The 14,276-nt window shown below is 37.8% G+C and overlaps 1 protein-coding gene across 4 annotated transcripts in view; it reads left to right on the top strand.

Moving 5' to 3' along the window:
* The window catches only part of LOC136277316 (uncharacterized), a 14,595-nt gene extending 6,356 nt beyond the window's left edge, over positions 1-8,239 (top strand). For 3 of the 4 annotated variants that reach the window (XM_066159307.1, XM_066159310.1, XM_066159311.1), the window contains 12 exons: positions 1-390; positions 929-1,386; positions 1,652-1,758; positions 1,979-2,722; positions 3,117-3,216; positions 3,508-3,667; positions 4,486-4,549; positions 4,746-4,812; positions 5,353-5,450; positions 5,722-5,848; positions 6,177-6,314; positions 6,404-8,239. The exon at positions 1-390 is cut by the window's left edge and continues 153 nt beyond it. In XM_066159307.1, coding sequence (XP_066015404.1) covers positions 1-390; positions 929-1,386; positions 1,652-1,758; positions 1,979-2,722; positions 3,117-3,216; positions 3,508-3,667; positions 4,486-4,549; positions 4,746-4,812; positions 5,353-5,450; positions 5,722-5,848; positions 6,177-6,314; positions 6,404-6,850 — 2,900 coding nt within the window. In that variant the 3' untranslated portion in view covers positions 6,851-8,239. The remainder of the gene's footprint in view (positions 391-928; positions 1,387-1,651; positions 1,759-1,978; positions 2,723-3,116; positions 3,217-3,507; positions 3,668-4,485; positions 4,550-4,745; positions 4,813-5,352; positions 5,451-5,721; positions 5,849-6,176; positions 6,315-6,403) is intronic. The other variant, XM_066159308.1, reaches the window with a different exon arrangement.
* The last annotated feature ends 6,037 nt before the right edge of the window (positions 8,240-14,276 follow it).

Below are 14,276 nucleotides of genomic sequence, written 5' to 3' on the forward strand. Positions count from 1 at the left end.
TCAACTCTTCAACGATAATATTTCACTTTAACACCTTCAACAGAAAGCAAGACGTCCTTAATGCAATAGCAGAGATACAATATCAAGGTAATGGCATACGCACAGACTTAGCACTCTCAGAAGCCTGCACAAAGCTGTTTGAAAACCCTGAAAATGGTGTGAGACCCAAAGAATTAGGTGTGCCAAGAGGGCTTGTTCTTTTCACCGACGGAAAAACTACCTCAGGAACGGACAGCATCATCCAGCCCTCTAACTTACTCCGAAATGAAGGAGTTAACATCTTTGTGATAGGGACCGGCCAAGAAATAAACGAGGATGATGTGATTCTTCACAATTGCTTTGAAGAGATGATCACTTTCGAAGAATACATTCAAGAAGCCTCATGTTACGGTGATTCATTTTTCTTTAATCTATAATACTATACAGCATGTTGTGGAACATGTAAAGTGTAGTAAACAGCTTTTTCGAAAAAGAAAAAAAAAGCGTAAAATTGAAGACAATTTTACCGAAAGTTACTATGAGTAGTTTTCAGGTAACGGTTCCTAAATCTCAGGATTTCAAGTAAGTCTGAGAAAATGTTACTGTAACGACGAGGCATCTCAGGTTTGCTCAGTTTATTTATCGATATGTGTTAAAAGTCATCGATTATTGGATAGCCGGTGTACCTTTCGAGATTGCCACTTGCACTTTTGCCCTCATTTCCAACAACCTCTCTCGTAACAGCTGTAAACTGCTCTATCCTGAACTGTGTTGTGCATTGCAAACAGGATATCCTTGAAACATTTACGACGGAATTTTATCTTAGTTTCAGGTATTGTTTCAAAGTAATTCCTGCATTTAGAACTTAGAAGTAATAGTATTGTCGAACAATTCAGATCACTAGTATTTCTCATTTCCAATCATTTTGTTTTTTGCTTTGCATGATAAGAGCCCGTATTGCTCGATGAAGGAAAAGAATTTGGTTCAAGTGTAAACGAAAATGCAGTAAGATATTTCAAATACGACTTATTCAACAAGACGAGAATCAAAACCCTATTTCTACAGACAACACTTGGTCAAGCCGATATTGCAGTTTCAACAAGCAACAGGTATCCCCGAAACAATCGCATTAACCTGGGATCGTGTGAACCGCATGAAGACAATAAACTTTCCGATATAAGTAGACTCTGGAAATTAGAAGAGCTTCAAAAAGACACCTTTTGTGATGCTATCTCTGACGGAGGATGTACCAAGCCTCGTTTTGTTTCAAAGGATGAGTTCATTGAAGAAGGAATGGTCATTTATGTGAAGATGTGCTCCACCAGATGGTTTTATGTTTCATTAGAAGGAATCAATAAGACTAATACGTTCACATTAACGCTGTTCAAGGATCTTATTAGGACAAAGGTAAAGTTGGTAAATCACTTTTGATGTCCTTTTTCAAATTTCAGCCACCTCTTGGTATCATTTCTTTAAACGTATGAAAAGCGAAATCTATGGAGGCCATGCCTAACCTCTGAGTAACTTAGTTATTGCCATACGCGATCTCACTCTCATCAACTTAAGTATTGTTTACGTGTGTCGAGATTATAAACAGTTGCTAATCTCTTGCATGTGTGCGTTTCTCTGTTTCCTGATTTTTTCTTTTTGTTCATTTGGTTTGTCCAATCAGAACATCACAGAAGACACTACTTTCCCCATTCCCAAGGGGGTCTACGCAGCAGCAGCTGCAGCAGCCGTAGGAACAGCAGCGACGGTAGCTGCCGTCGTCACATTGTCGTAAGTATAGTATTTATCCAGTTTCCTCATGAGACATTACTCAGGGGTTGAGAAAAGTGTTTCTTCCAAGAACTCAAACTAATCATCTGGTCAAAGGTCTAACGCCGTCCTCTAGATTCCGAGGCAAAATAATCCTCATGAAAGGGTACTCACAATTGAAATGAGGATGACTCTGTATGGCGAGTCAATCTGCATTGATAAAGGATACTTTTTATTGCAGATGCGCAAAGGAATTTGAAGTCAAAAGTTCAGCCAAAATTAAAAAGAAAAAAAGGAAAGAATGCGAGACAGCGATAGACAGAAGTTGTAATTTAACCGTTAACCAAGGGTTTCAAGAAGATGAAGAAATACAGCCAAACACCAAAAATCGGTCCAGTCTTACCCCTTTCATGGAAATTGATGATCTACAAAGTAATTCATGTAGAGGACCCACAAAGAAAGAAACAGATGCTGAAGTAACAAAATCAAAGAGATTCAAACGCGGTAATTTTCACAGCACAGGACAAGGAAAAAGCTGCGTTGTCGAAGTGCGAGAAGAACAAATGATACCACAGAATTCGTCATGCGTAAACGAAGATCCGCGCACGCGTAAAGTCAGTTTGGTTTCTTCCATGATTAATGATTTACAAAGAGAAGACACAATTACAGAGAAAACAGAGACATCAACTTTTCAGAGAGGAGGCACTTCCCAGCAATGGGATAGGTCCATTGAGGCTGAAGACCTTTCCGAATTGGAAAAAAATGAAATACGAGAAACGACGAAAGATGAAACTGGAGAGCATATTCAGAACGGCGAGAAAGAAAAAGTCAGTCTCCTGTCCCGGTTAAAATCAAAACTTACTAAGCGTAAAATCTTAGCGGTTATGTGTCCTTGTTTTACTTATCTCATACTAAAAGGTGAAAGTAAGGAAAAAGTAGCAAACGACGAAATGAGGCAGGATGATATGCATCGCCAAGTAATGAGGTAAAGAAAAATATTGTTGAATTTTTAAAAAGGAGGATGATGTGACGTGATTTATTCAATTATCAATTTTATCCAATCATGTGCTCGGCGCATGTGATCATTTCCAGATCCCACGACAGAGTTTGCACTATTTACTGTAAAAAAAAAAAACAAAAGAACTCTACTGAACTTAAACAGTATTACCCCGCGTATTTTCTCCTCTAGCTTATGATCAATCTCATAGAAAATATTTGGTTTTTCAGCTCTAGGTTTATTATTTTTTGCTATACCTAAGAAATTTGAAAAGGAAGCCAACCCACAACACATTTACTTTACAGTTTGGTACTTTCATGAAATACAGTGTATATATTCTCATAACTGAATTTAAAATACAAAGTTCCTTTTTTTCCCAAAGGGACAGTCGTTTTGAGCGGGATATGCAGATGAGTCAGACGTTTTGCGTATTATTATCACAACTTTTATTTATACTTGGAGCTGATGCCAGAGACGACAAGGTACCTTATTCGATAGTTAAACATATAATAAGGGTAGATATTTTGCGAGCTGAGTTGCGTAGTATTTTTTCCGAGCCCCGTGGGCCAAATGTGACAGAACATCCTTTTTAGATGGAATAGTGTTTCCAAAGATAATAGAGTTTAGCTCGCCAATTGACAAATCATTTTGATGAGCTTCGGGTTTTGTCTCCGTCTTAAACAATCATTTATTTTTCTAATGTTTGAAATGGCTAGTCATTATTTTTTCAAATTCAGATATGCAACTTTCTAAATAACCCTTGCTGTTTACAGATTACTTGTGCGGTTGTGGCCATCACCATGAACTACCTTTCTCTCGTGACTCTTTGTTGGCTAATTGTTCAAGCTCTCTACCTATTCAACTTTACAAGAGCACGTGAAAGCGAAGAAAAACAGCACATGAAAAAAAAACTCTATTTCGGAGGAGCATGGGGTGAGTGAAAGTAGCAGAAAATAACCCAGTTAGATATGTGCGTGTTAAATAAGATATGGCAAATCTAACAGTATGAACAGCTGCTGGAAGCTACCCAAATTATTTAAGATACATCTTGTAAATTTTGAATTTAGATGATTTGAAATGCTAGTGGTTGTTGCTGCTTTGGTGGCGATTGTTCTGATTTAATTGCACGGTTGTGCTGAAATCAAGAGGATATAAACACCGGTTTATATTATCTTGGCTAAAATATATGAGGGTGGTTATGACGATGTTGGAGTGAAAGATCTTACCAATTACTGGTGTGGTGTCGCTGTTATCGATGGTAATGGTGAAATTGGAGTGAAAGGTCTTTCCAATTGCAATTGAGGCGTTGGTATTATTGTCGGTTATTGCAGTTTAAGTGGAGTGAAATGTCTTGTCACTTGCCAATATGGTGCCGATTTTGTCTTTAGCTGTAGTTATGTGTTTTGGTGGAGGCGCTGTTAGTCGGTTGGTGATAGTTGTGGTTATAACTGCGGTTGATTAAAAAGGGGGTGGTTGTGGTAGACTCTTGATGTTGGTGCTACTGCAGCAGCAAATCAGTTGATGATTTCAATGGGCCCTATTTCAACCTTTACCGTTTACTGTTGTGGCTGCAGTGCCGTGTCATGGTTGTCATATGTGGTTTTTGTTAATGTAGTTATATGGTGATAGTTCTTAGATATTGCCCTTTATTTTTATTTTTTTTTCAAAATTGTTGTAACACAAATCTACTTCTAAAGGAGTTTCCTCGGAAAACGCCTGCTATCGCTTAAGAACCTTCATTTTTGTTTCAGGTTTGCCACTTTTTGCTGTATTTTTTCTTGCTTCCAAGTACGAGACATACAGCAAGCACCCACAGTGAGTGATCAGTCAGTTAACTTAAGAGCTACTCATCCTGTGACCATAATCTTTGCTTCTCCTATTTCTTTATCCTTTGTTAGAAAGCTAGTACAAAAATTTGGGAATGTCATTAAAATAGCAGTAACATAATATGATTATTCTTCAATGGGCCCTCACCATTTTTCATAGCGATACGTTCCTCTTTCTTTTTCAGTTGTTGGATTTCATTCGCTGATACTGTAAGCTGGTCAGTAACGACGCCCATAATTACGTTGGGAATGGTGAGTGTAGAACCTCATGAGGAAGCCATTACGGATATTTTATTTCATTTTTTCTTCTTCTTTTACCTTGATTTCTATACATCTTCAGATTGTACCAGTAAGAAATCGACAATCCCATAATATTGTGTTGATAACAAATATGACTCTGCGTGTGTTTTTTTTGGTGGTGGGGTGGGGGGGGGGGGGGGGTTAAGTCACTATATTGCATATTCTTCTCGTATCGGCGGTCATTACGCAATTTACGTAATGATTCATGCATATTGGAACAGACTACTGATGGCGAATACTTATCTCTATGAAGTAACTAACAATTTTGAGAGCGTATGGATATTCAAGCAGAGAGTGAGCAGGAAACGTATCGTATAATGAACTTTTGAATTAGACATTAGACTTCGGAAATTGGATGATCATTACAGCAAGATCTCTTAGCAAAGGATAATTTGCCCTCTGATTTGAACCAATATAAATGTCAAACTCTCAAGACATATATAGTAATTAACGCAAAGATAAAACTCATGGACATGTTATTTCCCTTTTCAGGTACAAGTCATACTAATAATCTTATTGGCTAAAGCTCTAGTCACCTATCGTAAGTCCGATAAAACGGAGGAAAATGAGTACAAGAAAAGTATCATCAAGTAAGGCTTTTCAGAAATATTTCACAAGTATGTGATTACCTCGACAATCCTGTGCTATATATGTTTCCTAGTGAAAACCAGTCGTTGATGTTAACTATCATCTGTTAACCTGTTTAGTGTAGAAAGGCATCCAGAAACCAATCAATATGTCCAACTAATATTCTCATTTGTGCCAAAACTTGAGCAAATTTTCAAACAACTTTTACCTTATCGTTACTCATCCATTGCACACTTATTAAAAGCAATACTGTACATTTGACATCTTCAACAGGTCTGGACTTCAAACTGTGGTTTGCATAACCATCTCAGTTGTTCTAACTTGGCTTCTGGGGTCATTGTCGTTGAACATCGATCGAGATGTCTACCACACCTTATTCTTGATATTCAACGCAATGCAGGTAAGAGAATTGTTTTTACACACGAAATTTAATACTTGCCAATTTTTGATGAACGTAAGCCGGATGTTTCATTCAAACATCCTAAACAAAGTAGTTCACACAGGCCTATTGCGGCCACTCACTGAGTCTTATTACTGATGTAAATTTAGTATCATAAATCGTAAAGGTTATTTTATTGCTGTATTCTTTTGTTATGAAATGGTAAGCAGAACATGACACAATTAGTTGAAAGCTTACTCAAAAGACGAGCTTCATAATAAGAGGAAAAAAATGTGACTCAGATGCAAAAATTATTTAAAGGACACTTCCTTATCTGTTCTGTCAACAGGGAGTTGCTTTCTTCCTGTTTTACGTTCTCTTAAATGAAAAAGTCCGCCAACTAATACTTTCTGTTTGGGAATGGAAGAACTCTTTTGCAGAAACACCATTTGATGATCATGAGGCCATTGAAATCGAAGAAGAAAAGGTATGTTGTAAGCATGCGGTGCGACTGAGTGGTTTTCATCGTTGATTGACTAACTCTTCCATGGAACTGTGTCTTTTTTTTCAACACAGGAAAAAGATAAAAAGAAAGGAAAAAACAAACGAGCGGGCAAAGAAAACAGTGCCCAAGACGGAAAACAAAAGAGACTGGAGAACAAACCAAATGAGGCTGCTATAAATAGCATACAGACGGTGACCGAAGCAGCCTCCGACAGTAAAAGTAAGAACAAAGGAAATTCTTCGGATACCAAGCCAGATGTTCAAGGTAAAACACGAAAATATGAGGGTATGGTTTTTGCAACTGTTGAGAGATCACCCAGAAAGTTGCCCCCTATAGAGCCAAACAAGAAGACCACTTCGATGTCAAAAGCGAAAGAGCCAAAGCGAAAGAGCCAAAGCGAAAGAGCTAAAGCGAAAGAGCCAAAGCGAAAGAGCCAAAGCGAAAGAGCCAAAGCGAAAGGAAGCATGTACGGGTTCGCAAATGATCCCGAACCGCAAATGATCCCGAACCGCAAATGATCCCGAACCGCAAATGATCCCCAAATTGGACTGCAAATGATCCCACACCGGAAATTATCTCTGATGGGGACCGCAAATGATCCCAACTGGCTTCTTTTTGTAACTTTTTTCACACCACGATGTTATGAATGGCACCTTCATAAACGGAATTAGAATTCTCTTTACTATATACCTTAAAATTATGACCGAGATTTTTTTTCGATAACACAATAGACGCTACATATTTTTCCTTAACTAGCTACACATTGGTATGCCAGCGTGGTATACCGTTCTATCCTTAAATCAAATTGTATCATGTTAAACGATAAAAATAGAACTATATTTAATCTGAAATATTGTAAGGTTTTCCATATATGGGTGTTGGGAAAAAGAATGGAAATATTATATTACTTTGAGCCATTCGATACAAAAATTATAATAAGACAGGTTGATTATTTCTTATTGCTTTTGGCGATCTCATCTAAGTACAATTTCTTTCACCTTTTTCTTATTACGGTTGTGAATTTGGTACAGAACAGTTCCTCCGTTCCTACGGTAATCGGTGATTAGTTGTACTATTTTGTGATAAGCTATGTTTCTAATTATGTCAATTTTCTAGTTGTAAATCTCTCTGGTAAAAGTTAACCTCGCACAAGAATTCCTGGAAACTCCTGCTTCTTATACTATTGTTGATTACTATCAGACTGGTTTTTTTGGTCAAATTCTAAAGTCAAATTCACGATTCTAGAATATTTCTTGAATTTTAAGTTAACACCTTCAACACCTCTTCTTAAAAAAAGGTGACTATGATTGTAAATAGCTTATGCTTTTTCATCTCCGCACTGAATTTGTAATTATATAACTTATGCGAATAACACGTAGTTTTCTTAGGGGCGGTACCTTAAGTACGCCCCTCCTTCTCCAAATTTTCTGTTTACTCTGTTGTTATATAACAATCTTCTAAGGCTATTTTCTCGTAAACTATCTTTTCAAGCGTTATTTCAATTCTGCCAATAGGTTAACTATAATTTATATATTATCAATCTTGTCTTTGTTCTGGCCGATCTTAACCGTAAAATTAACAAAATTAAAGATAGAAGATGATTTTGTGATTGCGTAAACAATTCGAAGGTGCATACTTAGTATACAGGAACTGTCGTACGTACTCTAACGTGATTAGCTGGCTGAAACGGAGCGAACGCGATGTAAGAAGATTGACAGCTTAGAAGTGTCATCTTTGGTGTCACCTTTATAAGCTGGTGCACAGCATCTTTCAATCAGAGAATATAGCAAAGACTTATATCAAAAGAAATAAGTTGAACTGTGGTGATTAAGCTCAAGACTGGCTAGTTCCCGAGAGTAAGAATTGTAATAGGAGCTCAACCAGGTAATAAAGAAAATTCAACCGAGTGTTAGAGAGTAATTCTTCTAACAATCAGTCTATTGACATCACCCGGCTGGCAACAACAGCAACAATGTTAATAAAAACAACAAATACAACAACGTAGTGTTTTTGACTAATAAGTTTCCACCCAACTTGCGGCACTGCTTGTTTTTTTTGTACCTAATTCCAAATTCCCAGTTCCCTCCTCCAAATGCCCGATTATTTCTCAAAAAGTCAAAATACAAGTTAACGGTGTCACCATTAAGCTTTTCCAAGGAGAATAACTGATCGATGTTGGTCTCTAACAAACTGGCGTTGTCTGTTCTTGCTCGCTTCACTGGTTGGCCGGGGGAATCGGCTTCATGGCCTGTGCAAGTATCATTTCGTCTCCCACTGTCACTCTCTGCCTTTTGCTGCCGGTCATTTTCTTCTTCTTTTGTTACTGAGGTAACATTATCTACTTTCAACCACCTCGTTTCGCTCTTAAGTGTCACGAGATCACTGTAGCACATCATCTATTGTTAGAAGAATTACGTTTCGCTCTTAAGTGTCAAGGGATCACTGCAGCTGATAAAGTACTTGTACATAGAATGATTAGCCTCAAGGATCACCCCTTCGCAGGTGTTCTTCAGCGAGTTTTTCTTTCCCTTGACCAATTTTAATTGTGGGAACATTTAGCGTTTCACAAACAGTCTTTACTACTCCCTTAAATTCTGGACCTTAATCGCTTTGCAAAATTTCTGGAGGGTCGTGTTCGATCTAAATGTCTAAAAAATGTTTCACCTCTTCACAGGTCTCTTTTGTTTGAAGAGGGCGTAAGAAAAGAAATCTACTGAAAATGTCAGTAACAGACATTATGTATTTATAGGTATCACCGTCTATCGTAGCGGGCATGCTAACCATGCTTGCAAGATCCACTTGACGTCTTTCTTGTACTTTCGATGCTCTGATTGGCCGGAGAGGCGCCTTATTTTGAAAAAGGGGTCTAACTTTTTGCTGCTGCTTCATTGAATTTAGACTTTGTTGGATGATTCGACGTGATAACTCACCGTAAATTTGAGGCATTTGTTTGCTCAATTTTTTAGCGCCTTCCCCTTTCCTTTTGGTAGTACGCACTATCCACAAGCTGAGAAACGTCCAACTTTTTCACCACAATGCAGCTAGTTGCCTTTTCGACTATTCGTTTCTTCGGCTGTCCAACTGTCGGATCATGGATTTCTTTCACGGCATAGATGTCGCTTTGTAACTTCCGGTAAACCCGTCGCCTTAACCCTTTGTCACCTTTCTTAGGCTAATCTAATATATTCTATATATATATCTGACATCTGACCGCATGTAATTATATATATATGTGCAAACATCGAGCACTCTCAACGCGCATTGATTTCGCTCCAATATATATATATATAATTTTTTTAACCTTCCTCTGATATGTAAGTCCATGCTAATCCTTATTTTTTGGTCGGGATCATTTGCGGTCCCCATCGGGGATCATTTCCGGTCTGGGATCATATGCGGTCCAATTTGGGGATCATTTGCGGTCCAGGATCCTTTGTGGTCCTGGGATCATGTGCGGACCCGTACAAGCACCCAAAGCAACCCTAAAGGTAAGAAGCGTATCTCCTATTCGTTTTGGCCTATACGTGTTTTAAGGTAACCTACCTTACAGCATAGGAGTCAGTTGTTATTTTTTATTTCAGTGATTCACTCATTTTCATCAAAAATAAACTGCTAGAGAAGTCCGGTTTCAAAACGTGTCAGTTACGTTGTTTCCTTTTCCTGCCTCTGTCCACGCGGAGTGTAAATGGATACCGATGAACTGCTATGAAAACCTGACGCAATTTTTAGGGTGGTCTAACATTTCATTTCTATAAATCAACATACTGCCAGTGAATCCATGGTCTGGAAATCGGGGCAGGCTCCTTTGGCTTGGTTTGGGTTGGTCACGCGACTCACCTGCAAAAACTTGATAAGCTTAGTCAACTTTTTATCTTGAATGGGTATCCAAACACTTGATTCTCTTTGCTGTTTCCCCCTCGAAGAAATTCGTTGAAAATCCAGTGCCTAAACAAAAGATGGCAGATGCTCCCACTTCACCGAAAAATGAAAACCCACTTCCATCATCACTGTCTGCTCAGTCATCACGGACACCGGCTGAGAAAAAACGTGGAGTGATGTTTGAAATGAAAGATGATCTTCCTGTCGCAGGTGAGGTATATCTGGCAAAACGGTAAATATCCTTCCGTCTTTCGCTATTTCTACGAAAAACGAGCATAACTATTATATGCCTACAGACAACGGACATTCAAACCTGCTGATAGGATAGGTGACTGGGATGAATGTTTACTTTTCATGTTTTATGCATTTTGCAAGAAAAATATTCCCGATACGAGGAGCTTAGATCTTTTCGTTGATGCCCTTTTATCTCTTTTTGACCTTCCTCCTTCCCGCGTGACTCCGATTCAGTTTGCAGTGTCTCTTTCATCATCACGATGCTTTACTAGTGGTAGCTACCTTTTTCTAGAAGTAAGCCGAGTGCAAGTGATGACAAAAAAAATTCAGTCATATTTTTTTTCCTGAGTTGTTCACGTTTACATAATAAGGGTGAAATTATTATTTATGTGGTTTATGGTTTTTTTCGTTTTCATTTAAATACTCACCATATAACAGATAGTATGGCTCTAAATCGCATGCAACAGAAATCGTGCACTATGCATACACATCTTTACCCAAGTATTTAGAAACAATCGTTTTAGTCATCAAAGCTATCGCCAACTGAGATAATACTCTTCGTAGATTTTATTTCTTTCCTTCATCGAATAAAATTTTCCATTTTTAATCTCGTGTTTATTTAGGTTATTGGTTTTCTTTTGTTACAATTTCTCTTAAACCAAATAGTGTCGGAAAGTTGAGAAAGGTTCTTTCCCATGTTTGCAGATCAATAGTGTTTAAAAAAAACTTGGTCAGCAATTTCATTTTTGAACATCTTTAACGAGGACATCTCTCTTTTGCTTCTTGATTGCCTTTCATTTACACTACTATGGCTGTCAGAAATGATCTATGTTTTTAAATTACACTTTTAGAACTCTGAATATATGAATTACTTTACCTAAGAAGTGCGATAGTTGAAATAAATGACTATAACGACGAAACTGTTGCTATTAGGATATGCTTTTTTGCTGTTGTTTTTTTTCGTTTGTTTGTTTTTTTTTTTGTAGTTGTCTTATATCGGAAATGAGGACGTAAGTCAGTGGCCATAGTGCTCTGAATGACATAACATCTAATTTTTCCGTAAGCATTTTTTAGCGCTTAATTAAAACTGAGATGGTCCTTTGCAGTAAGTAAAAAAACACCCCATACTTATACATACAATTGATTACCTGCGCAGAATAGTCAATTATTATCATTCTTTTATTCATTCACTATCGTCCTTCTTTAGTAGGATTCATCTCTCCACCATCCAGCTCCAAAACCAGGCCATCGCAAGCAGCACACAGCCCCATCACCACTCAGAAAGGCCAAAAGCAAATGAGAAAGAAAAGAACAACAAAAGGGAAAAAATCTGTGTAGCACTTATACTTCATAACTTGTGCTGATAAGCCTTGGGCAAGTACACGGAAGCTGCATGACCAGTTAGTACGGAAACTGAGAATTCAACCAATGGTGCAGAATAGCACTAAAAAAAATCGGCATTTGGTTCCAAGAGATGTAAACGTCAGTGCAATCCTTAAGAGAAAACAAAGTAAGAATGAAAAAATTTTTAATCTAAAATGTGAAAACCTAACGGCTCCCACCGTAGCTGGATAATGGATAAACGGCGAGATTAGGAGGGTAAAGAAATGTCTGTCCATCTTGGGCGAGTATTGACACTTTCACCGAGCTATTTTTTGGCTAGGCCATGCTGCTTCCTGTAATTAAGCTCGATTAAGTGTTTTGCTGTGGACGAAAATAGCAAGGAATCATCCTTGCTTCGCATTTTGGAAGAAGAGGACCAAAGGTCAAGATTGTTTTTTCTGTAATTAACGAAGAGGTTCACAGAGAATGGCAATTCTGCAACACTTTTAGTAAACAGGGCAAGATCCCAAATGCGAGCGAAATAGAAGTGTCGATCTTGATGAATAAAGACATGCACTGCTTTGTGTTGGTTCTTCAACATTGAATGAAACGCTTTTATTTATCTCTTACGATTGCGATCGAACTCTCCTGAAAAGCGGATTCTTTAACGGGATATAACTAATCAATAATGCAGGTCCTTCAAAGATAATATTTGTATTTCTGGGGAAAATAAGACATATAATAACCCATTTTTATCTACAGACATTGAAAGTGAAGGATGACACCATGACTTTACCCACGAAATAGATTTACTTTTAAAAACAGAAGTGACCGGTAAACGCAATGTGAAGAAAGTAGACCGAATTTAGCATCTGTCACTTCATTTAAATATCGCAGACGGCGACAAACCTCCCCAATTATTATGCGAAGTGTCAAAATTAAGAAATTCGCGTTTTGTTTTCTGCGGGATGCCAAATTGTATTTTCGCATTAAACTCGTTCGTATAGTGCTTTGAATTTTTATCGCAAACGTTTCAAAGGAGAACAGGGACCCCTACGGTAGTTTTTAGTTTTTTTAAATTATCTTTTTTTTCAGTCTATTGATGAACACTGCCCTTCATAAGTTTACTGCTGAGCTTCTTTGTACTAAACTTTAATGAAAGTTTGAGCTAAAAAATATGTTGTCCAACGTTTGCGCAAAAAAACCATAACAGCGACTAGTCATGTAATGTTTGATTCTTTGAGGAGGCTGGCATTTTGAAGACAAGGAAAAATCAAATAGATAACATCAACTGTTATTTGAATGTACTGACTGTATTCCTACATTGATAGTTTGTGTTATGCTTTCTTTAGTATTCTTTGTGTTTATTTTCTCTCCTGTGCATCAAAAATAGGCCAAAGCAGACTTGTTTGATAAAGATGGCGAGAAGACCTGTTATTGAAATTCTAGTTCTGTCGTTTATATTTGGTAAGTTTACTTAAAAGTTCCTTATATGTGGTATATTCATACACAACCACACAGAAATTGCGCAGCCATTTAAACGGCAAAGAGGACAAATACCTCGAGACACCATCAAACGCTCGTATAAAGAAAGCATGCAACGCTGGAACATTCTTGGCGATAGCAACTTTGGTGCGACGAATTTTTTTTTTACGTTTTAGTAAAGCAAATGCAATTCAGTCAATTTTCAAGGGAAGGAAAAAACCTTGGGAAGGTCTCTCCTTTCGAAATGAAAAGAGTGAAGATGTTACAAAAAGACGAACCACTGTTATAATTACCGTCCTAAATTGATTTAACGAGAATTCTGATTTTAAATTCTGCCCTTACATAACCAAATGGAAAGGAAAAGCATCACCCTTGTGAATTTACTGAGCTACTTGTTCGCATAAGTTTAGAATTTACTTCTGGGGGTTATGTTTTACATCTTATCTTTTACATGACGACTTCAACACGGACAAAGTGTGTAATTCTACCAACCCCCCTTGAGTGGGGTTCGTGCATATGTATAAGCACTGTTACCTAGTAACGCGTGAGGTATTTTACGTCACGTTCCACTGGGAGTCTTGGACGAAAGCTGTGTGGTAAAACCTGCTTGGATGCGGTCTGAGAAACTAGGATAGATCGAGAAATTCGAAATGAACTACGTCTGGTGCTTTGACTGTAATTTGGAAAGCTTTGTCTGCTAAGTGGATAAAGATAAAGCAGATGTAGTTTAAAAAAATGGTTTTGATCTTTGAAATTCATAAAGATTTCGTCCATGAAAGATTATGCAAATTTACACCTGAAATTGAAGCGAGCCGTAATTTGAGCTTTTTGTTTACATAATGAATGAAGGGGTAAGTTTCTAAAGAAACTGTGGTGCTGCGTCGGTGGGAGAGTATAGCAGGTAATTTAGTGTTAACAACTGAGTTGAAAACGTAAATTAGCCACCGTAAAGGTTTCTTCGCTTTCTTTTCCGATCAGGCGATGTTCGATCCCTGATCTCTCGTGGATCACAGACGCGGCGAT

This window comes from Pocillopora verrucosa, chromosome 1, assembly GCF_036669915.1.
Source record: "Pocillopora verrucosa isolate sample1 chromosome 1, ASM3666991v2, whole genome shotgun sequence".
Classification (NCBI taxonomy): Eukaryota; Metazoa; Cnidaria; class Anthozoa; order Scleractinia; family Pocilloporidae; genus Pocillopora; species Pocillopora verrucosa.